The sequence below is a fragment of the Lingula anatina genome, chromosome 8 (assembly GCF_051362555.1).
Source record: "Lingula anatina isolate TDL-2025a chromosome 8, LinAna3.0, whole genome shotgun sequence".
NCBI classification, from domain to species: Eukaryota; Metazoa; Brachiopoda; class Lingulata; order Lingulida; family Lingulidae; genus Lingula; species Lingula anatina.
Window position 1 is genome coordinate 3,746,175 of NC_141774.1, and position 19,345 is coordinate 3,765,519.

A 19,345-nucleotide genomic window follows, 5' to 3' on the forward strand; every position below is an offset into this window, starting at 1 on the left:
ATATACCATAACTATTTAATCTCTTTCGATATAAATGTTACAGAAAATTATATTCAGAATAATTCAATATACTCCGGTATGCACACATTTAAGATACGGAAACCACAAATCTTCCAAATGGTGTATAAATTAAAGTAAAGACAGATGGTTTGTTTCAATTGGGTATCCCCAAAACAAGAAAATGTCACGCTTAAACACGTTGATCGCTACTTAAGTGATATTTTTCAGGGAAAAGCCAAGCGTTGATTGGTTTTTCAATGTTCATGCTTCAACATATGTTAATTGCTTGCGTGCGAAGACAATGTTTCTGAGAAAACATGTATTTTGGCACATGGCTGGGCTAATTGCAGGCAATTTCCAAGAATGAAAACCCATTGTCTGTTCTGTTTTAGTGTCAAATGAAGCCAACCCTACATTAATGGGAACGTAAACATATAAAGGAACTGACACCAGAAAGTATATATCTTAGTAAACACGTCTACAATAGTTTAACTTTGCACAATAGCAATACCGGTGCTGATTAATTCGGGTAAAGTCGCCCACGAGTGCTTATACGATAAAGCCACCGCGTCATTATACAGCGCTATAAGACGGTACTAATTGGCTTAGGATCGTGGTTCCTTCACGCACTGATTATACATAGCAATTACTGGAGGTCATGCAGCTTAAGGAGTCCAGGTCCCAGGTTTAAATACAAAAAAAGTCGTTTCGCTGGTTTAGTTGACTAGGATGTCCGTGAAAGTGCCGTAACACTGTTCCTGATAGGGTAAGGTGTGTGCACGTGATCATGTAAGGTTGGTAACATAATTGTTAACCACTGGAACTGTCTCAAATTCTTTTGTGAAACGGGTAACAGGTCAGTGCGCGTACATTGGCAAGCTCCTTTTCCCTTTTGTCTTAAGAAGAACTTCTGAACAAGCACAGACAACAAAGCGATGTATAAAGGAACTCAGTTCTTCTTGATCAAAATTATATCTTTACTGATAACTGACTGTGAATGTTGGAAATCTCATTTTGTCACGCGAGATTGGGCCGCAACAGATTCCTCAACGCAAGTTGGATATAAAGACAGGCATTAGTGTCAAGCAATATTGTGAAGTAGTTTTATTATATAGGCGCTGACGCCATATTGGCTGACAGACAGTTATGCACATTTTACATTTGTAGACATCCTTTTGGCATCAATATATCGTTGGATGTTATGATTATTCTTATTTATTGTCAGGGAAAGCAACACATGTTCTGTTTTGACAACTGCTTGTGGCTGAATTTCCATTCTCGGGAAGAGGCATTGCCTAAACCGGATAAGATCACGAATGCTCAGTATTTCTCCTAACCGTGGTCTAATCTACAACTGCATTAAAACTCACCACCTGTCTAAGACCCGAGAAAGCTGCTTTCAAAATACGAGAAAGATTATTACAATTTTCTCATTACGTTGCGCAACAACGAGACGCTCTAAATGATAGAGTACCGGAATACCAGAGAGTTCTAAACGGAACGCGCGTTTCCTCCTTGAAGGAAGCGTCACCCTTGAACTCCATGACGCACGTAGCAGTATCTAGTCTCCGGCAAGACGTAAAGGTCACTTTGCAAGAAACTATTGGTCTTTTTTTCCTTCAGTTGGCTGTCTTTGATTGTGGTTTCAGTAAAAATGCTCATCTCGCATATTTCGACGTAAAATGCAATACCGGAAAACCAGGCACGCCTTCTGCGCGCTGCTGCACCGTTTGGACGCCGTTCTACGGATAACGATTGCCGTAAGTTACCACGGTCTTTTCTCCCATTCATTTTCATCAATTTTTATGCTACGTCCTTGGCATCTGCAGTAGGTATAACGTTCAAGGCGCATTGCCACACATTTTATGGGTGTTATGCAATTTACGGAATCCTTGCCATTATCTGTTCTAAAGGTTATGAGACTATAGACGTGTTTTACGATTCCGTCTTATGGTGTCAGTTATTGCAATAAGTCACCAATAACTTAGTGGAAAACTTCTACGTACTTACGAACCGGGTGGGCATTCATATACCGGTACCTGCGTTCGAAGTGCGTGCGTGTGTGTATGTGTGTGTGTGTGTGTGTTTGTGTGTGTGTACTAGTACCTGTAACCTGTATATACTGTATGGTATGAGACTAATATATTAGTTAGCAAATCAATACATTGGGCTTAAACCTGTTTTTATAAAGCAAAAGGACTACACTTATTTCTTCGTAATGCAGTATGAATGTTACCTATATGTATGCCATTATAATTACACGTAAGTGATCAGTTTGCAGTGTGCCCATAAGTTGTATGTGTGTGTATGTGTCTGGTGTTAAATTGCTTTGTAATTAAATTAAGTACAAACCGCAGCAACATGGATTAGTTTCCTTCATTATTACATATAAACTTATTTGCAGCTACATGACTTGATATAACACGAACAAAACATATAAAAGTTATATAATATGTGATACGTACGGGTTTGCTATACGCTTACATGCCTGTTCAAAGTACCAGTAGACAAAGCTATATATTTTAACAATCTCATATCCACAGTTGGTTCCAATTGGCAAATGGCCCAGGCGGCTTGCCAGCCTACACGTACCTGTATTTGAATCACAACCGTGGCATACCACTCCACAATTGCTTGGCATACAGTGTGGCTGTGGAATAGTTGGGCCGATCAGAGACTATACCGGTTGCCATGGCGATATTAATGCTCTTCATTATTTTCATCATGGCCGTTTGTATGCAGGAGGCGGAGATGAAACCCCCCTTCGTCTCTTGCCAAGAAAAAAGGCCTCAGGACATCGGGCTTACAGAAGAATAAATATGTCCCATACGTACCACACCTTGTAAAATATTCATGACAGTATGTTGAAGAGATCGTATTATCTCTCTCCTTAGATTTCCTAGGCCCGACAGAGTTTGTCTGGCATTTTCTCAACCTTTTCTCAGAAATGTACCAGTATATCAACATTGAAACTTGACTCTTTTTTTTTTCTTTCTAGGAACTGATAACGACTCTATACATCGCCGTGTTGGTCCTGATATTCTCCGCCTTCTTTGTATATCTCGTGGAAAAAGACAACAATCCAAAGTTTGAAACCTATGCAAACGCCCTCTGGTGGGCTGTGGTAAGTCACGTGATTACACTGACGATTTTTGGCACTATGTACAAGTGCAGAAGAAGTGTTGTGAAGAAGGTTTTTCATGATCAACATAGGATTGTATGCTTGACTAAGAGACTATAAAAACGGAAAATACTAAAATAATTGTTATATGATATATAGGGGGCCTACGCAAGTATCTATCTATCTATCTATCTATCTATCATTATTATTATCCATCTTCATTATTTACCTACATACCTTACAATAGCAACGTAAATTAATGAAATCTGAATCAAGGGTAAATATGGACGCTTCAATATCCTGCAAATAGTTTCAATATCCTCCATACCGTAAATGTTCTCATTAGTTTTTATACCAAGCACAATATAAATGTAATGTATGTACTACACTGGTGGACATACAAAACGGTAGAGTTGATAGACATATGGATTACATTCCGCAGTAAATACGCCTAATTGCCTTGATCAGGCCTTATAAACGGATTAAGCGTTTACTAACACTACCCGCATATCTTTTAGCATTAACACCCATGTTAACTACATGACCCACAAATTAACCGGCACTACCAGAGCGGAGGAATGTTAGTACTAGGTATCGATTTGTTGGTGCGAAATAATAGTACGGTGCGTTGGTTAATTCGTGGGTTTTGTTATTTCTATGGACGTTACTGCTAAAAGAATTTACGGGTAGTGTAAGTAAACGCCTAATCCGTTTATAAGGCCTGTTGGTTATTATGTCTTTTTTTTCCAGATCACACTATGCACGGTAGGGTACGGTGACACGGTTCCAGAGTCCTGGGCGGGGAAATTAATAGCGGCCGTGTGCGCCATGAGTGGAATAGCGTTCTTTGCCTTACCTGCAGTGAGTATAGAACTCCAATAAACATATTTAGATCCCATTCTTACACCTATATCGATCTAGCAGGATCGACCCATATCCGAGGGGTTTCTCGCTAAATTACATTCAGCTTAAGCAGCTCTGATGTGTATTAGACCTACTGAAGCTGTTAGGGGGTAATTAACTATCGTTTAGCAGCTTCAGTAGGCGTGCCATGCATCTAAGCCGCTTATTCTGAATGCAATTTAGCGAGAATCCCCTCGGAGATGGGTCGATCCTGCTAGATCGATCTAGGTACAGGAATGGGGTCTTATATGCCAAGCATATGACCCATGTTATATAAAGCCGTAGATTATTTTTTTAATTTGGTCATATTATATGGAGCTTGAAAGTAAACGCATCGTCATCCGATGTTCATGTTGGAAGCGTGTTTTTTTTTACCAAATACGGTTTGTTATTCTGAAAAGGTTTTTAAATTTGATAGAGATGGTGTGTCATATTCCTTTCCCTTATATTACACATTTGAAATAATGGAGGCGCCTTTTCTAAAATCAATGCACTATGCTATGATACCGTCGCATTAAAGTTGTTATAAAGACATACTGTGAGCACCCGGCCTATATATATACTTAAGAACAATTCCTGTTCCTGTAATTATGACGGATGTTAAGACAGAAATGGGAGTTAGGGACAGTTTCAAGTGTGGGATGGTATTTCTGGAAAATCGAGTTAAAAGATCGCAAATTGTCAATGATATTGAATATGCTGTACGTACCTTGGGATTACTGGAAATGATGACATTTCCATATTTCTTTTTATTATTTAAAGCGTAATGTGTGCACTTAAATGTATAAACGAGCACATACTGTCCTCCATGTACTCACGAATCCTGATAACGCGAGTATTGTCCTCATCATACATGTATATCGATGACGTGTTCAGCTACACGTGCCTGCATATATCATTGATTTCCTTTAATAATATTTATAACTGTGTTGCTGATGGCAAACAATGGCTCTCTGTGTTAATTCCTCGTATTTCCAGTTGTCATCACATTCATAATTATTCAACGATTGCATTTATCGAGGAATAAGGCACAATCAGTGCGTTTTATCAGATTACCAACACATTCGTGTATTCGGCTACTGTTTTTTTATATACAACAGTGTTAACCTATAAAGGGTGCGCGCTATAAAACTATTTAGCTGTACAGATAAATATTTGGTGATTCTGTTGGATTTCATACAGCGATTATGATATTTCTGGGACGACTGTGTGCGCCGAAGTCATGGTCGTAAGCGCGTGCGTATGGGCTACCATTTTATTGCATATCTCTCGAAAATTACAAACTCTTTCTCAGTCACACAGAACTTATATATATAAATAAAAATAACCGCTGTGAAAGTTCACGAACTCACATTTCTGGTTTAACACAGGGTATTCTAGGTTCAGGATTTGCTTTGAAAGTGCACGAACAGCAGAGACAGAAGCACCACAGCAGACGACAGATCCCAGCCTCGGTTCTGATTCAGGCAGTATGGCGGTGCTATGCAGCAGACGAGCACTCCACTTCCCAAGCCACCTGGAAGATCCACCTACGACCCCATCCTAGCCCCATCTCGTATGTAGACATTCTAAAGCGGACAATAGAAAAATTGAAAGCAATAGCCCTTTGGCTACTTCGCACATTTAGAAGTGGCTTGAAGTGATGCAAGTAGTGACCTTGACCTCATCTAATATGACCTTGACCTTGCAGTGATGCGTATATGACCCTGACCTAGCCTCGGTCGTGCTTTTGCTTTGCTACTCGTATAGGGGCCCTCTATCCGTATGATATGTGAATGCTGATGTTCTTGGAAGTGCTAAATGTTTTCTTTCTAATATTCATAAGTAAATTAACATTGTTTTCTTTCTAATATTCATTAAGTAAATTAACATTTTATTAGGTGTGGGCAAACATATCTTTCCGATGCTTAAAATAGCACAGTAAAAATAACTTTATTAGTAAAATTACATTTTTGGTTTAAAACCTGAATACGTAAGAGGTCTTTATCAGCTTTCACATATTAAATAGAAAGAGGGTCCCCAACCAGCGCTATTGCCTCTACTCAGTCGCTCTCTCTACACATATATACATATTACGTAACCACGCTTGCTTGTTGTAGGTTTTCCAGGTACCGGCTTAGAAGCAGCCATCACGCCCGGCAGTGGATCTATTATAATATACATCTTTTTATCATAAGTGTTGTGATCACCGCATATAACTATAGTCACGCTTATCATCCACCGTTTCATATTCGTTTGTCGCTTGCTCTGCATTTCTGCCACTTTCTCTCTCGTAGGGCATCTTAGGTTCCGGCTTTGCTCTCAAGGTGCACGAGCAACAGCGCCAGAAGCACCAAATCCGGAGACGGATCCCCGCAGCCTTCCTGATACAAAGTATTTGGCGGTGCTACGCTGCCGACGAGAGTTCTTGTTCGTTGGCGACTTGGAAAGTCAACGTGGAACCCCCGAAACCGCCAAGCCCCCAGGCGTATGTTCGTTGTCAGTAGTAACTGTAGAGTCATGATGCGGATGACGTTGGTGTGGCGTCATTGTTCTAGCTTCCGGTTTTGATTCCTGGTTCTTGGTTCCGTTTCGTATCTAGAGCATCCCTGGCACTGACGCCATTTTGCTTTATGTCTTTGCCCTTCTTATTGTTGTCCGTGTTTCAACATCCCACCACCTTCCCGCCGCTTCTTCTTCCCCAAAGAATTAATCCTCCACTTTCTATCTGATATTGATACGGACCCTTCCTGACGCCTTCCCTGTCAAATCTGTATTACAATCTTTTCTATGTCTGTTCTATATTTATTATAGTTTGCATGTGTGCTTTATCGGGATTGTTTCCAGTTATTTATTCTTATGCCATTTTCATTGGTTATTGATACACCGTTTGGATATATTCTTTGAAAGCAAGTTTTGCGACATGGCATTTATTTCCAGCTGCGTATTTTAATTAAACACCTAACAGTTTGATCAGTTAACATACATACATTCGACCAAAATAGGTTGGAATCATGCAATTATTTTTTCAATTAAAAAAAAAAAACTATGTTAATTATTGGGAAAATATTCAGTGTATATAAAAAAGTAAAGAATGGTGGATGCATTATCACTCAATATTCGGTTAAATACTTAACTCATATGGTAATTTAATAATTATTCAAAATAACAGTTTCCGATTGTATTTGGCCGAGTGTATTTTCAACTAATTTTATTTCAGCCTATAGTCAGCGGTGTTTGCTTTTCGAGCTTGAACTCAGTTTGGGAAAGTTAGATAGTTTGATTTGCAGCTTTGCCAGACGCCTTTGCATTTTCAAAAAAGAGAGAACTTTTTCATATTATTAAACAATGCGTTGCAGCACTGTTATTTTTTTTTTTGGAAATCGTATTTTTTTATTTAACATGATTTGCCAATAATTAAGTGTTAATTAATTTGATTAAATATTCACTTTAACAGGTATAAATGTGTTAAGTTTTACCATTGGCACTTTATCTTTCGCTTGACTATTGATCTGATCATTTTAAGGGTGTGCATGTAGTACTATTATTCTTACCTAACTATAACGGTGTAATTATTCGGAATATGAAACCTGTATACTATTTTTTTAGATTAATATGATCTTCTAAAATTTCCTTCTTGTCATCTTAGTCTTTGTTTAAAATCAAAGTATGAGTATTGAACCGTATATACCCATAATATTAATGCACTCCATTATGTATTCGAAATTGCCGCAAAGATCTTTTGTATCGTATGTGTATACGCCACCTACTGTTTTATCAGGGAAAAGTCGTCTTTTGTAAGTCGGCTGTCAACAATACGCCGAAAGGACCGCAGTCAAAGCGAGCGCCCCATCCTCCATCGTTCCCAGAGTCCTACGTCACCCAACCCGTCACCGTTGATCTCCAGACACTTCAGTTTTAAACTCAGAAATAGTGACAGGGAAAACGACTCCACGGAGGCTTTAAACAGGTAGGAGAAGCCACTTTCACTTTCGTTTTTGTCTGTATGTACGGTTATATGCATATACTGTACAGGTAAAGGTAAATTCTATATTTATACAGTAACATTTATATTGTTCTTTGCTGCTTTAGTATTCCAAAAACTACCAACAAGGCAAGACTGATATGCTTTTGGTCGCGTTCATTAGTTTGTCTTGTCAGGTAAAGTAGGACAATATTGTATATAAGCATTGTTATTGTCAAATGTACATATTTTGTGGAAACTCAAAGAATATGCATATATATATATATATATATTGTTATGCACAGCTTTTGACATGATCTCAGCAAATCGCTAGACTCGAAACAAAGTGTAGAACACCAGGCTATATTGGCACGCTTACGTTAAGGTGTAAGCCAGCTTTTCACATTTCAGGATTGCACTTTATCTGAAGATATTGTAATCTTTTTGCGTCATGCTTTTTGACAACTATTGTAATCAGTAATTACATTCTGAGTAGTAACAATGGTCCTATTTCCGTTCTCGCTATACAGTCTAATAAACAGGACTTGGTAAGGCATATACCGGGGGTGGTCTTGTGCATGTGTTCTTTTGTGAATCCTTTTTTTTTCTGTCAAACCTCACAGAATACTAAATTGCTGTTATTGAAATTTAACTTGATAGATTCATCGACACAATGTTTATTAACACGTGTATTTATTGATTTTATTGATCTGAAGAGGGTGCGATTTGATGCTGATGTAATGCTCAAGGGATATGCAGTTCCGATCATTTGAGTTCACAAATTAGGCAGTGGCACATCTTGGTAAATCAAAGATGTTCAATTTGCATATAAAGGTGTTCAGCAATGTAGAAAAGTGTATCTTGTGGATGGTACATTTACCATCAGCCACTAGTAAAGAAAAAAACCTTTGAAGTGAACCGTAAAGCCAACTGACCGTGGTCAAAGATTGGCCAAAGGATATATACCCCTGAGCATTACGTGGGGTGAAATTGGTGCAGTTTGTGTGTCATTGATAACGTGACGACACCATTGAATCATGGGGCTTGTAACAGCGCATGCTTGGTGTTTCTACACACATTTAAAAAATATGGGCGTGTAATATATTTTCCCAGACAGCACACGTACAGTGTAGACGAGCATGGAGGATTTCCCAAAACTTTGTCCATAATTCTTCTAAACTTTTAGATCAAAAATGTGGTCTACCTAGTTCAAGAGAAATCCAGAGAATTCCACTTACCTATTTCTTGGTTCAACATGAATAAACAGTGCAACATTCCATTTGATTGAACGATTGTTGATTTTTATCACGTAAAAATAAACTGTAATTTCAATTTTAATGTTAACACAAACTTTTTGGCTATTTTCCCCTAAAATTGGTCAATGGGGCCGTGGCACTATTTGTTTTGACGAAATAGCCCTATGGGTCAATTCCAGATGGAAATAAAACGGCATTTACTAAATAAAATCCAAGTAAACCCGCCAAATTTGGACCCACGTGGAAATCACCGCAAGGTCCACCTTGGGGTCCAGCATTGGCCCAAGACGGGTCTGTGAAGAGTGCGCTGGCAGGGTCGTTGAAAAAGGGCTCACAGAAATGGGTGCATTTTAAATCTATGACAAACAAAACTGAGTCACATGCCTGTTATATACCCCATGAATGAATGGGAAGCCGTCTAACAACACTACTGCAGTGTCTGCATGGTTACTGCATAGCTGCATGAGTTCTTCTTGCATGTGTTATGCTGATATGTTGCATGGTCTGAAATAATGTGTTGTTGAGGTTGTCTTATATTGTGATAATGGGTGGTCTTTTTTATTGGCTTTTATGTTTAATAATTGTAGTGCATGCTACCATGGCACTAATGGAAGGGTATATTGTATTTGGATAGTTCTAAAATTGATAGTTCTACAGGTAATAATTATGAGAACGTTTATTTTGATATACCGACCTCCCCTAGGGATTACTTTACATTAATTTTCCCGCCAGATGGAGACACTTTTAGGATAAGAAGGCAGCATGACCCTAAGGACTAGGGAAAATCTCAGTAAAGACCCCAAATATCGTAATGAATATTGGAAATTGATATAGCCAGCTTTATGTAGTATATACATTTTGAACGTTTTTTCAACTGTTTGGTGGATGAGTTTGGGTCATTCCTAATCTCATTATCGGTGGTTAGTTATCAAGAAACGTCTGGACAAGAGAACTTTGAAAACGGCAAATATCGATAGTTATCAGAGCAAGTATTAAGCGTGTTGAAACTTTGGCATAGACGTTAAGTACGACGCTACACAATCTATAGGAACCTAATCCTAAATGAAACCATTTAGATCAAAGAGAATAGAATTATCTCACTGCGGCTATGGTCTTAACCGCATTTTAGTTAGGTCTTTTTATGATAAATCACTCTGTTAATTGTGCCTGATTCCTGGAAAGTTGTCCTCGATAATCATCCAAATAGCGTCCCTTTATCTCTTTTGATAGTAATGGGTGATCTTGCTAGGGTAATAATACATGTATATTTGATACTGTTTCATTACTTTGATCTTAGATTTCAAACGCATTCAAATTTATTGGCCCTCTTTGATGAAGTGCTGAAAGGCAGCGTAACATTTAGGTCAATATTTAATGTGTGCGTTGCCTTACCATTAAGTGTCTAAAAAGGGTCGTGCAACATGGCTGAATGTAAATGTTTCTGTGTAGAGTTTTGTCTTTTATCCCTCGATTGAAACGGTATATGCTTGCTTTTACTTTCCTTAATTGCTAATTTCTTTTCTATTGTTACTTCCTGGCGCCTGTGCCAATATTTTATTAATATAACTTTATCCTTATTTCTATTTGTATTTCAATTTCAAACACGGTATAAATATGTGTGTATGTGTTATTTAAGTCGCGTATGCGGGTTTCCTCTGTCCTTCTTTGAAATTTGTGATTTTTGTTCGCTGGCAACTTCTGTCAAACTCGTATGTTTTTCGTCACTTCTTAACAAGTTTTTTTGAGCGAAATAACATAGATTTTCTACTGACCCTAGGTTTCATTTGAAAGATTCCATTTTTCGTAACTTGAACAGCGTTTTATACAACCATATGATGTCATAAGTATAATTGTTGATATGCAGTAATACACACTGGACAATAGACGTGTCACCCCCTGAATCAGAGTAATCAAAGTTATTAACATGAAGAGGCAGAATATAAGCAATTTCAGAATATCGATACAGTTGAATTGTTTAGTCAGAACCGTTTCTCTTGTGAAATTTGATGTCAATAAAATGATACCAGGAGCATATCATTCCACAGTCATTTCTCTCCCCCAAATTATTGGTTCAGTAGGGGTGACACTTCTATTGTCCAGTGTGTTTAGTATAAAGTGACAACCCAGGGCCTCATTTGAAAGTTAGCATTAAGTGAGCAACATCAACCCGAAAGCCGCTTTAAGGAACATAGCCTGCCTACAATAAAGGTTTTAATCTAAATCTATCAAGTCTTTTAACATAAAACTAACGCATGAGCTGACCCTAGATGTCTACCTACTAATAAATCGGTTTCTAAAATAAAATGAAACCCAGCAAACGTTGGCAGTTATTGATGTCATGTGCGAACTTGATTACTAACGACAGGCGGATCCAGATGGGAAGAGGGTCCATTGCACTTATCACACAGCAAAATTGTATATTACCGGTATTACCTGACCTGCTACCCACTCCTTCCACCAAGAATATATGCATATATGTGAATAGATATAAAAAAAAACAGAAAAGACTGTATCGGTAGTGTCATATCATTCACTAATAAGTTTTGAGAGCTTTGGGCAAAATACTAAATTACCTTTTGGGGAACCTCGTTCTACTGGACAATCTGGGTCCGCCATTACTTAATACAACGGTACGAGAACGCATATATGTGTTTGAAATAAATTGATGAATTACAAAGTGTGATCACGGTCATGTGATTGTTTCTCTTACGTTCATTGTGGCGCCATTGTGGTCTGTTGTCTGTGTTGGAAAGTTGGTCCTTCAATGGTAACTTCTGATTGTGAATTATAATCAACTGAAACATCCATCGTGACGTGCACAGACGGATCTAGATGAAAGAGAGGGGTCTAGGGTACCGCCCCCACTTTTCTAAAACTATATAGCACCTCATATCCAGTAACCCCCCTCCCAAAAATCAAATCCCATTATGGCTATAGATTCAATTTTATTTTGCTTACATGTAGATCATCTTTTGGAAGTGTGACAATCTTTCCCTTCCACCCGTTTTTTCTTGATGACCTTGATCAGTCTGTGACACGTGTGTGAAATGTATTGTAATCCAGTGGGGCACGTGTAAAATATAAAATGTAATTTATTCTTTGTCTAATTTACTACTTAAATTAGCTTACTCTTAATGTCTGTGGAAGATTTGTATCGAAATATGCACTTCCATGTCTTTTCTTCTTTTCTAACACTTGTGCCAGTACACTGATGCTTGTTTTATCAGTAATATTTGCACGTACACTACCTCTTCAATGCGCTGATATATATGCCTAGTTATCTTCTTTTTCTCTAACATGCTCCGCGCTTTCACGACTCGCGACAACGAGTCCAACCCCAACGATCCAGATAGGTTAGTATGAAACCTCTCTATGGTGCGATATTGGACTTGCTTCTGCTGCTTGGGTACTATCGAGTCCAGTCCGCATGTTTTAAACGAAGTAATGTGAGGACTCATTCTAATGCGGATTGGACTTTCTTTTGCTACAATAACGGTATCTAACTCGTTCCACATTATCTAGATTGGTTAGAAAGGGGTTTCTTAGCTATACCGACAGCTATGGGTAAGGGTATACAGTTTAAGAGTCGGAAGAAATCTACGTTATAATCGAGTACTTACCTCCAGCTCTCAGCTGCTGTCGTGGCTCTGCTCTCACTTCATCCTTAGATATGTCACTTGGGCTGGACTGAAACATAAGAAAACAAGAATTTAAGTAATTTGGTGACAATTCTCTGCAATTCATTGCTTTGCACATTTGTTGTTCTCTTTGGCTTTTACAATGTAGGTGTGTGATATAAACTCATTATAATAAATAAAAAATTGCATTCGTCGGAGAGGGAAAAGTGGGAAGAAAATAGGCGAATATGATGTTGGATGGCGTTAGGCAATATATCCTGTACGTGATACATTGGCGGTTGCAGCATCACATGGTTCATGGACCAGATGCCTTGGTTCACATTACATGCCTTATCTATATTGAAAAGGGCATTTACTGTCTATATAGAAGTAATGGTATGGTATTGGGAAGAAAAGACCGTTTATTAATTTGACATTTTTTTTACATTATGCCCCAAGGTGGACAAAATTTCAATAATACAGAACATAGCTCTAACTAATTTTATTTAATGATCCAGATTATCATCGCTATTAAATTATCTGGAAGGTGTGAAAAATGGGGGCCGGTTCTTTAACTCTGCGTGATATTCTATGTTCTGGAATGCATTACGAATCCATCTACTGATTAAAGCTCTCTTGGTTTTGGGGTGGTTTGCAGTTTTGCCTAGATACCAAAATACATAGACTTGAGTGCACGAAATAGATATTTTAGTAAGTAGTATAGAGTTCCATTCATATAAAATGACTGCACATTATTATTGCTATGCACAAGTATGTGTAAATGAATACATATAGCATCAGCTTCTTTGTAGTAGTCTATATATAATCTCAAATGTAATCTATATACTGCTGCGCTCGCTTATTAGATTCAGCTATATATTAACGTTCTATATTCGCTTATTCTATAAGTAATTGAAAGACACATGTATCTGCATAAAGCTCGCCATCTTGCTTTTTATTTAACAGTAACATACAAACGATGTTTAGCACATAAACTGTATATTTTGATGATGCGTTATAACTTAGCACAAAACACCTGTTATTTTTTATTTGAATTAATCCAGAACTTTCCACCTCAACTTTAACCATCTCGTCAATAGAAGGGGCGTGAATGGCAACGTTATTCGATCTTGTCAGGGATGTCACTCTTATTTAAAGAGTTAAGACTATTGCCATCCGATATTTCGTGTGTTTGTGAACCATCAGAGAAGAAAAAAAAATCCCCTGTAAAACTGAAAAAGAAATCTGTCCCTAATTCAATTATCTATATCCGCCACACGTGCCATCTATCGGCAGGACGTTAACGTAGAGGTTGGACCGTCTGGGTTTCTTCAGTTTGTGTTTTATTGTAGACTCATCGTCTTTCGTTTTCTAGGAGCCACATTAGCTTGACAGTCGGTGACAACGTCCTGAGCAGAGAAAATACGATGACAAGGAAAGAATCTGACGGTAGGGATTACATTAAATCCATTACTTTGATTCCTTGTTACAGTGGGATTACGACCTCTCAAGAGAGTGGTTTAAAATTCGTCTTTCAAGCGGTCGCAAGGCATGTGTGACAGAAATGGCAGTCCTACTAACCCTAACCCTTACCTTAACTTATCATATGGGACCCTGCACTTCCATTCCCACGACTACCATTCATGTCACACAGGTGTAGGCTTTATAGTAACATGGAAATTGTAATTTAGAATTTAGATTCGTTGCATATATTATTACTGGAAAGAACTTACGTGTTCGCCCCCCCCCCCCCCAGCACACACGCACACAATATGTTTTGAAGACAATGCAATAAACAGGCGTCGGATACGTTATTTCCCCTTTCACTATTATTGCGAAGATTAAACGTAGCTAAGGGAAGTGTAATTACCTGTACGAAGTATCGACCGAGATTGAGAGAAAAATTATCTTATCTTAATTAAAAAGTACTTTTGCAAGAAATAAAAATCAAGAGATAGCTTGCTAAACTTTTTTTCTAAAATTCTAATATCATTCCCATATGGCTGAATGAAAAGAAGCACTTTTATTGGAATGAAAACCAAGAGAGAGCTTGCTTAACTTTTTTCTAAAATTCTAACATCATTCCCATATGACTGAATTTAAAGAAAAATATCTTATAGAAATGACATTGGATTCTTATTTCATTCCCATATTTCAGAGGATTTATTAGAAAGCACGGGACAAATCACCGAGTTGACAGAAGTCCACAAACGCGCCATCCGTGCTATCCGGAAAATCAAATACTTCGTCGCCAGGCGGAAGTTCAAAGAGGCGCTCAGGCCGTATGACGTCAAGGATGTCATCGAGCAGTATTCGGTGGGACACGCCGACATGCTGGGCAGGATCAAAACTCTGCAGGGAAGGTAGGTGGCCATTGCGATAGGTGAGACAGTGTTCACTGGATATCAACCTGACACATTGACATAGATGTTGGTCCAGCTCAGAATTTCAGAAGTCTTTTGCTAAATATGTGAAAAGTAAGAAAAGTCAAAGACGTTGTGGAAAGTCACCGTGATGCACATTTTAAAACAAGGGTCATAAGATAATGACGCTGGTCCATAACCTCATTTAGGGCCAAGCCTAGCGGCTAACAGTGACAACATCAGATATGACATTGCGTTATGTGTTTTCTTCAGTTCTACAAGAGACAATGGTTAAAAACCTCGTAAGTAGACTGTTTCATTTTCTCAATCGTTTACGTCTTCCAGATTAGACACTATACTCGGCAAGCAGGGATCAAAGGCAAAGGACGTTTATGAATCCAAGTTTAGTTTGGCCTCCAGGGTTGTTAAAATAGAGAGACAGGTATGCTATGCTATATGAATAATATAAGATAATGTAATAATTGAGTATTAAATTGTCCATTTATTGGTTGCACGAAAGACCGGAACGTAAGTCAATTAATAGTTAATTTTCAGAAGATGTGTTTCTTTTTATACTTAACTTATTATGGATCCTGGTTATCAAATAATTAACCCAAGGCCATGTGTTGAATAGATGTATTCACGTAACATGTTTTACCCTCTTTGAATAAAGTTTATTATTATTATTTTTTATTAACATAAAATACAATATGGAAATCGAAACGTTAAATTTAGTATTAAGCCATATGTGGCGTCACATGAGTTTGGGTGTTTCTACATGTATGTGATATATTAACGCTGTTTAATTCGTTATTTTTCAAGTTTTTAAATTTTAATTTCGTTTAACAAACAGGTTCCTATCAGTTATAAATAAAATGTTTTTTATTTTCATCATTTATATAAAATTGTATATTCTATCTTTAATCGCACACGGTCCAACAGTTGTTTATGGCTAATAAATGTTATTAAAAGTAAATTAAAACTTCCACGACTGATTTACATGTACTTTTGTGTTTGAATTCTCTAGGTTGATGATATAGAATCTAAACTGGACCAACTCATAGAGATGTACGAGAGCGACAGGACGTGCCAGCAAGGAAAGCCGTCATGCGGAGGGTGCCCCTCTCCAAACAGCCCGCGCCCTGTCCCTCCCGCACCCCCGCCCTCGCCGCGGTCACCTCCCACACGGAACGGGGCGACATCTAACGGCGAGGTTAAACTCAAGTCAATTTTAGTCGATAAAGATAAGCAGACTAAAGACAGGTTAACAGTTCAAAATCACCATGGCAACCCAGGGAGGAATCCCAAAAGACCAATGCAAAAACATTTGTCGGATTTAGGACCCAGATACAAAAAGAGAGTGACGCTAGTTCATAACGGATCCGAGTCCTCAATGGCCGAGGAAGCGGCGGTAACGGAAAAGGCCGAACCTATCCGGAGGACGACGAGTTTGCCAGCGACGTCAAACGCACGTGATCTGTCAATGGAAATGATGATGGACTTCAAGGGGTCTGAAAAACGGAACTCCCTGCCGGGGCCCCAGCAGCATAGTCATCTTCCTAGCGTGGATATTGTGAAAGAGAACTTTAAAGGGAATAACCCCCATCGCGTTTCTACCAACTCCATTTCAAATAATCACCTAGGAAAACAAAAACGAATGAATAGTGTTCTTGTGGAGATGGAGGAAGAAATCGAACCATGTGAAACTGACAAGTTATTAAGTGACCCAGATGTAGATAATTCTTTCGATAGCCCTAGAAATGACGATGTCGTTTTACAAATGACCGAAAGTGATTCGGACAATGGATTAACGTTTTCATTTAATGGTTCCAACGATACAAGGATCAGTTCTTCGCTTCCAAATCATTTACCAGAGTCTGAACCCCTTCTTCAAGGTTCCGATGAGATAGACGTGAAGATACTAGTATGAAATCATATTGAAGCCCTTACGAAAAAGTCCTTTAGGATCCTATAAGATCCTATAGGACCCTTTAGGAAATTGGCCCAATTTCCTATAGGATCCTATAGGATCTTATAGGATCCTATAGGACTTTTTCGTTAGGGAGGAGTTATTCCAACAAGTTGTTGAAACTTTTCTTTGTGTTTCGTGGGTCTTTTTTATATTTGTTAATTTTATCCGTTGATTTTTAAATTACGAAATAGTTACTGTAGTACTTGTTCATCTTTTTGCTAATTCTACTGCCATCTATCGGAGAACTAAGGAATGAAAATGAGCGCTAGATCTGAATGAATGTATTTGTATTTATTTACTTTTTTTATACAGATGTATTTCAGGACACAAGTGCTGAAATACAGTTCGAAAATTGTTGCCTTTGATATATTTAATGTATTTATGTTTTAAATTCGCCGGTTTGTTACCAAAGCATCCCGTGTGTTAAGCTAAATGTAAACGTTGTTTGTTCGTTTAATTGGAAAGGAGATAATTACCTTATTTCAGGCGGGTATATATGTAATATTTACATATCTATTACTTTCGGAATTACAAAGGGTAATCACATATAAGCAAAACAAAGCAAAACAAAACAATATATTATCTAATTTAAGCCTTTTTTCTAATCGTTTTGAGGCGGGTCCTTCTAACGAAGTACTAGTATAATAGTACCTCCAACTATCACTGAAATAAATAAAAACAATCTCGTCATGGGTGTTTTTTAGTTAATTTACCGTTTACCATGTTACCAATATAACTTGGATTATCCAAATCGGCAAAAACCTATAAAAACGAATTTTAACACAACTCCCCTGTCAATAATATGGTCTGGTTTTTACGAAGCACAAAAAGCGTGTTAAAATAAGCAACAATATTTTGCTTAGTAATTGAAAAAAAAAACACGGGGTTATCTGTTGGCCAAGTGTCTGCTCTATAAAAAGATATCCCCAAACTTTATAATCATGTAAGTAACTTGCATCAGTTTTAAGCCTACATACTCGGTGCTTACCTTTGTTGCATGTGCACATATGGCCGAAAACTTTTGAGGCAAATAAGTAGCACAAGTTCAAGTACACAAAAATATTTCATTTAAAAAAAAAACAATTACCTCATCTAAAATGACACATGCACATGGACTCCACTCAATAAAACTCATAGAGGCTGCATTTTTCTTCTCTAACACAATTAATCCATGGCTATTTTCTTTCTTCGAGGACCGTGGAAATCAGCTTTCTCTACTACTTCACGCCATTTGCACTATGTCAGGTTTTATATTGCAGGGTTTAGTAACACCGGGGACATTGAACATGTTCAAGGAAATGGCGATCCTTTGATAAGACACGTGTTTTCACTCTCAAAACTTTATCAGCGGAGGTTCTATCACTTGACCGTCATTTCTATCTCCCTGATTGCCATAGAGATGCTGATTGTTGACAGACAGGGATATAGGTCAACAAGGTGTGTGTTTAGTGACATGTGTTTAGGAGGCTACAGGTACTTGTACATGTATGGTGACACGTGGTGTGCTGTCATGGGAAGGCGTTGCCTGGGGATGTACAATGATTGGACATGTTCAGCATAATCTGCTCAAAGTTGCTACATACAGTATATCATAACGTTTTACACGTAAGTACATGTTCATATACAGTTTGGTGTGTGGTCATTTGTGTTTCCCAATGACCGCAACACTAGGCATGAAATAAGATGGTACAATTCAGGGCCGTAGCCAGGGGGGTTCGGGGGGGGGGAGTCGAAAGATCCAACTTTTTGCTCTCAAAAGGCGCCCTCTGGGAAACTTTTATCTATACATGACTGTTTCATGGCAAAAGGGACACTCTTTTCAGAAAAAGACCCCCCCTGGGTACGGGTCTTGTACGTTGTACAAAACACTGCATCGATCTTGGACGTGTGATGTGCAACGCCTGATACCTCTAAGCGTCTGCTGGCTCAAGTATACACAGTGTAAATTGTGAATAATTATTTCTTATATGTATTTTACTTTTAATTGAATTTACTAGCACATATTACGATTAATGATGGTGGACGCCCTCTTTTGCTCATTGTCACTACGAGTTTTAAGTCTTGCATTTATAGTACAGTCTAGAAGGTGCCGATGGTGGAGAATTCGAAGTCGACGCGCACAGGTATAAGTATGCATCCACTCATAATAGTATAAGTGGAGGGTTATAAC

General features: G+C 38.2%; 1 protein-coding gene across 4 annotated transcripts in view; it reads left to right on the forward strand.

Annotated features, from left to right (window-relative positions):
- The window catches only part of LOC106180446 (potassium voltage-gated channel subfamily KQT member 1), a 113,179-nt gene extending 95,452 nt beyond the window's left edge, over positions 1-17,727 (forward strand). For 2 of the 4 annotated variants that reach the window (XM_086993982.1, XM_086993980.1), the window contains exons 7-15: positions 2,999-3,124; positions 3,872-3,982; positions 6,301-6,491; positions 7,785-7,973; positions 8,498-8,515; positions 14,216-14,289; positions 14,999-15,203; positions 15,549-15,645; positions 16,231-17,727. In XM_086993982.1, coding sequence (XP_086850108.1) covers positions 2,999-3,124; positions 3,872-3,982; positions 6,301-6,491; positions 7,785-7,973; positions 8,498-8,515; positions 14,216-14,289; positions 14,999-15,203; positions 15,549-15,645; positions 16,231-17,133 — 1,914 coding nt within the window. In that variant the 3' untranslated portion in view covers positions 17,134-17,727. Of the gene's footprint in view, positions 1-2,998; positions 3,125-3,871; positions 3,983-5,394; positions 5,580-6,300; positions 6,492-7,784; positions 7,974-8,497; positions 8,516-14,215; positions 14,290-14,998; positions 15,204-15,548; positions 15,646-16,230 lie in introns of all 4 variants that reach the window. The other 2 variants (XM_086993983.1, XM_086993984.1) reach the window with 2 other exon arrangements.
- The last annotated feature ends 1,618 nt before the right edge of the window (positions 17,728-19,345 follow it).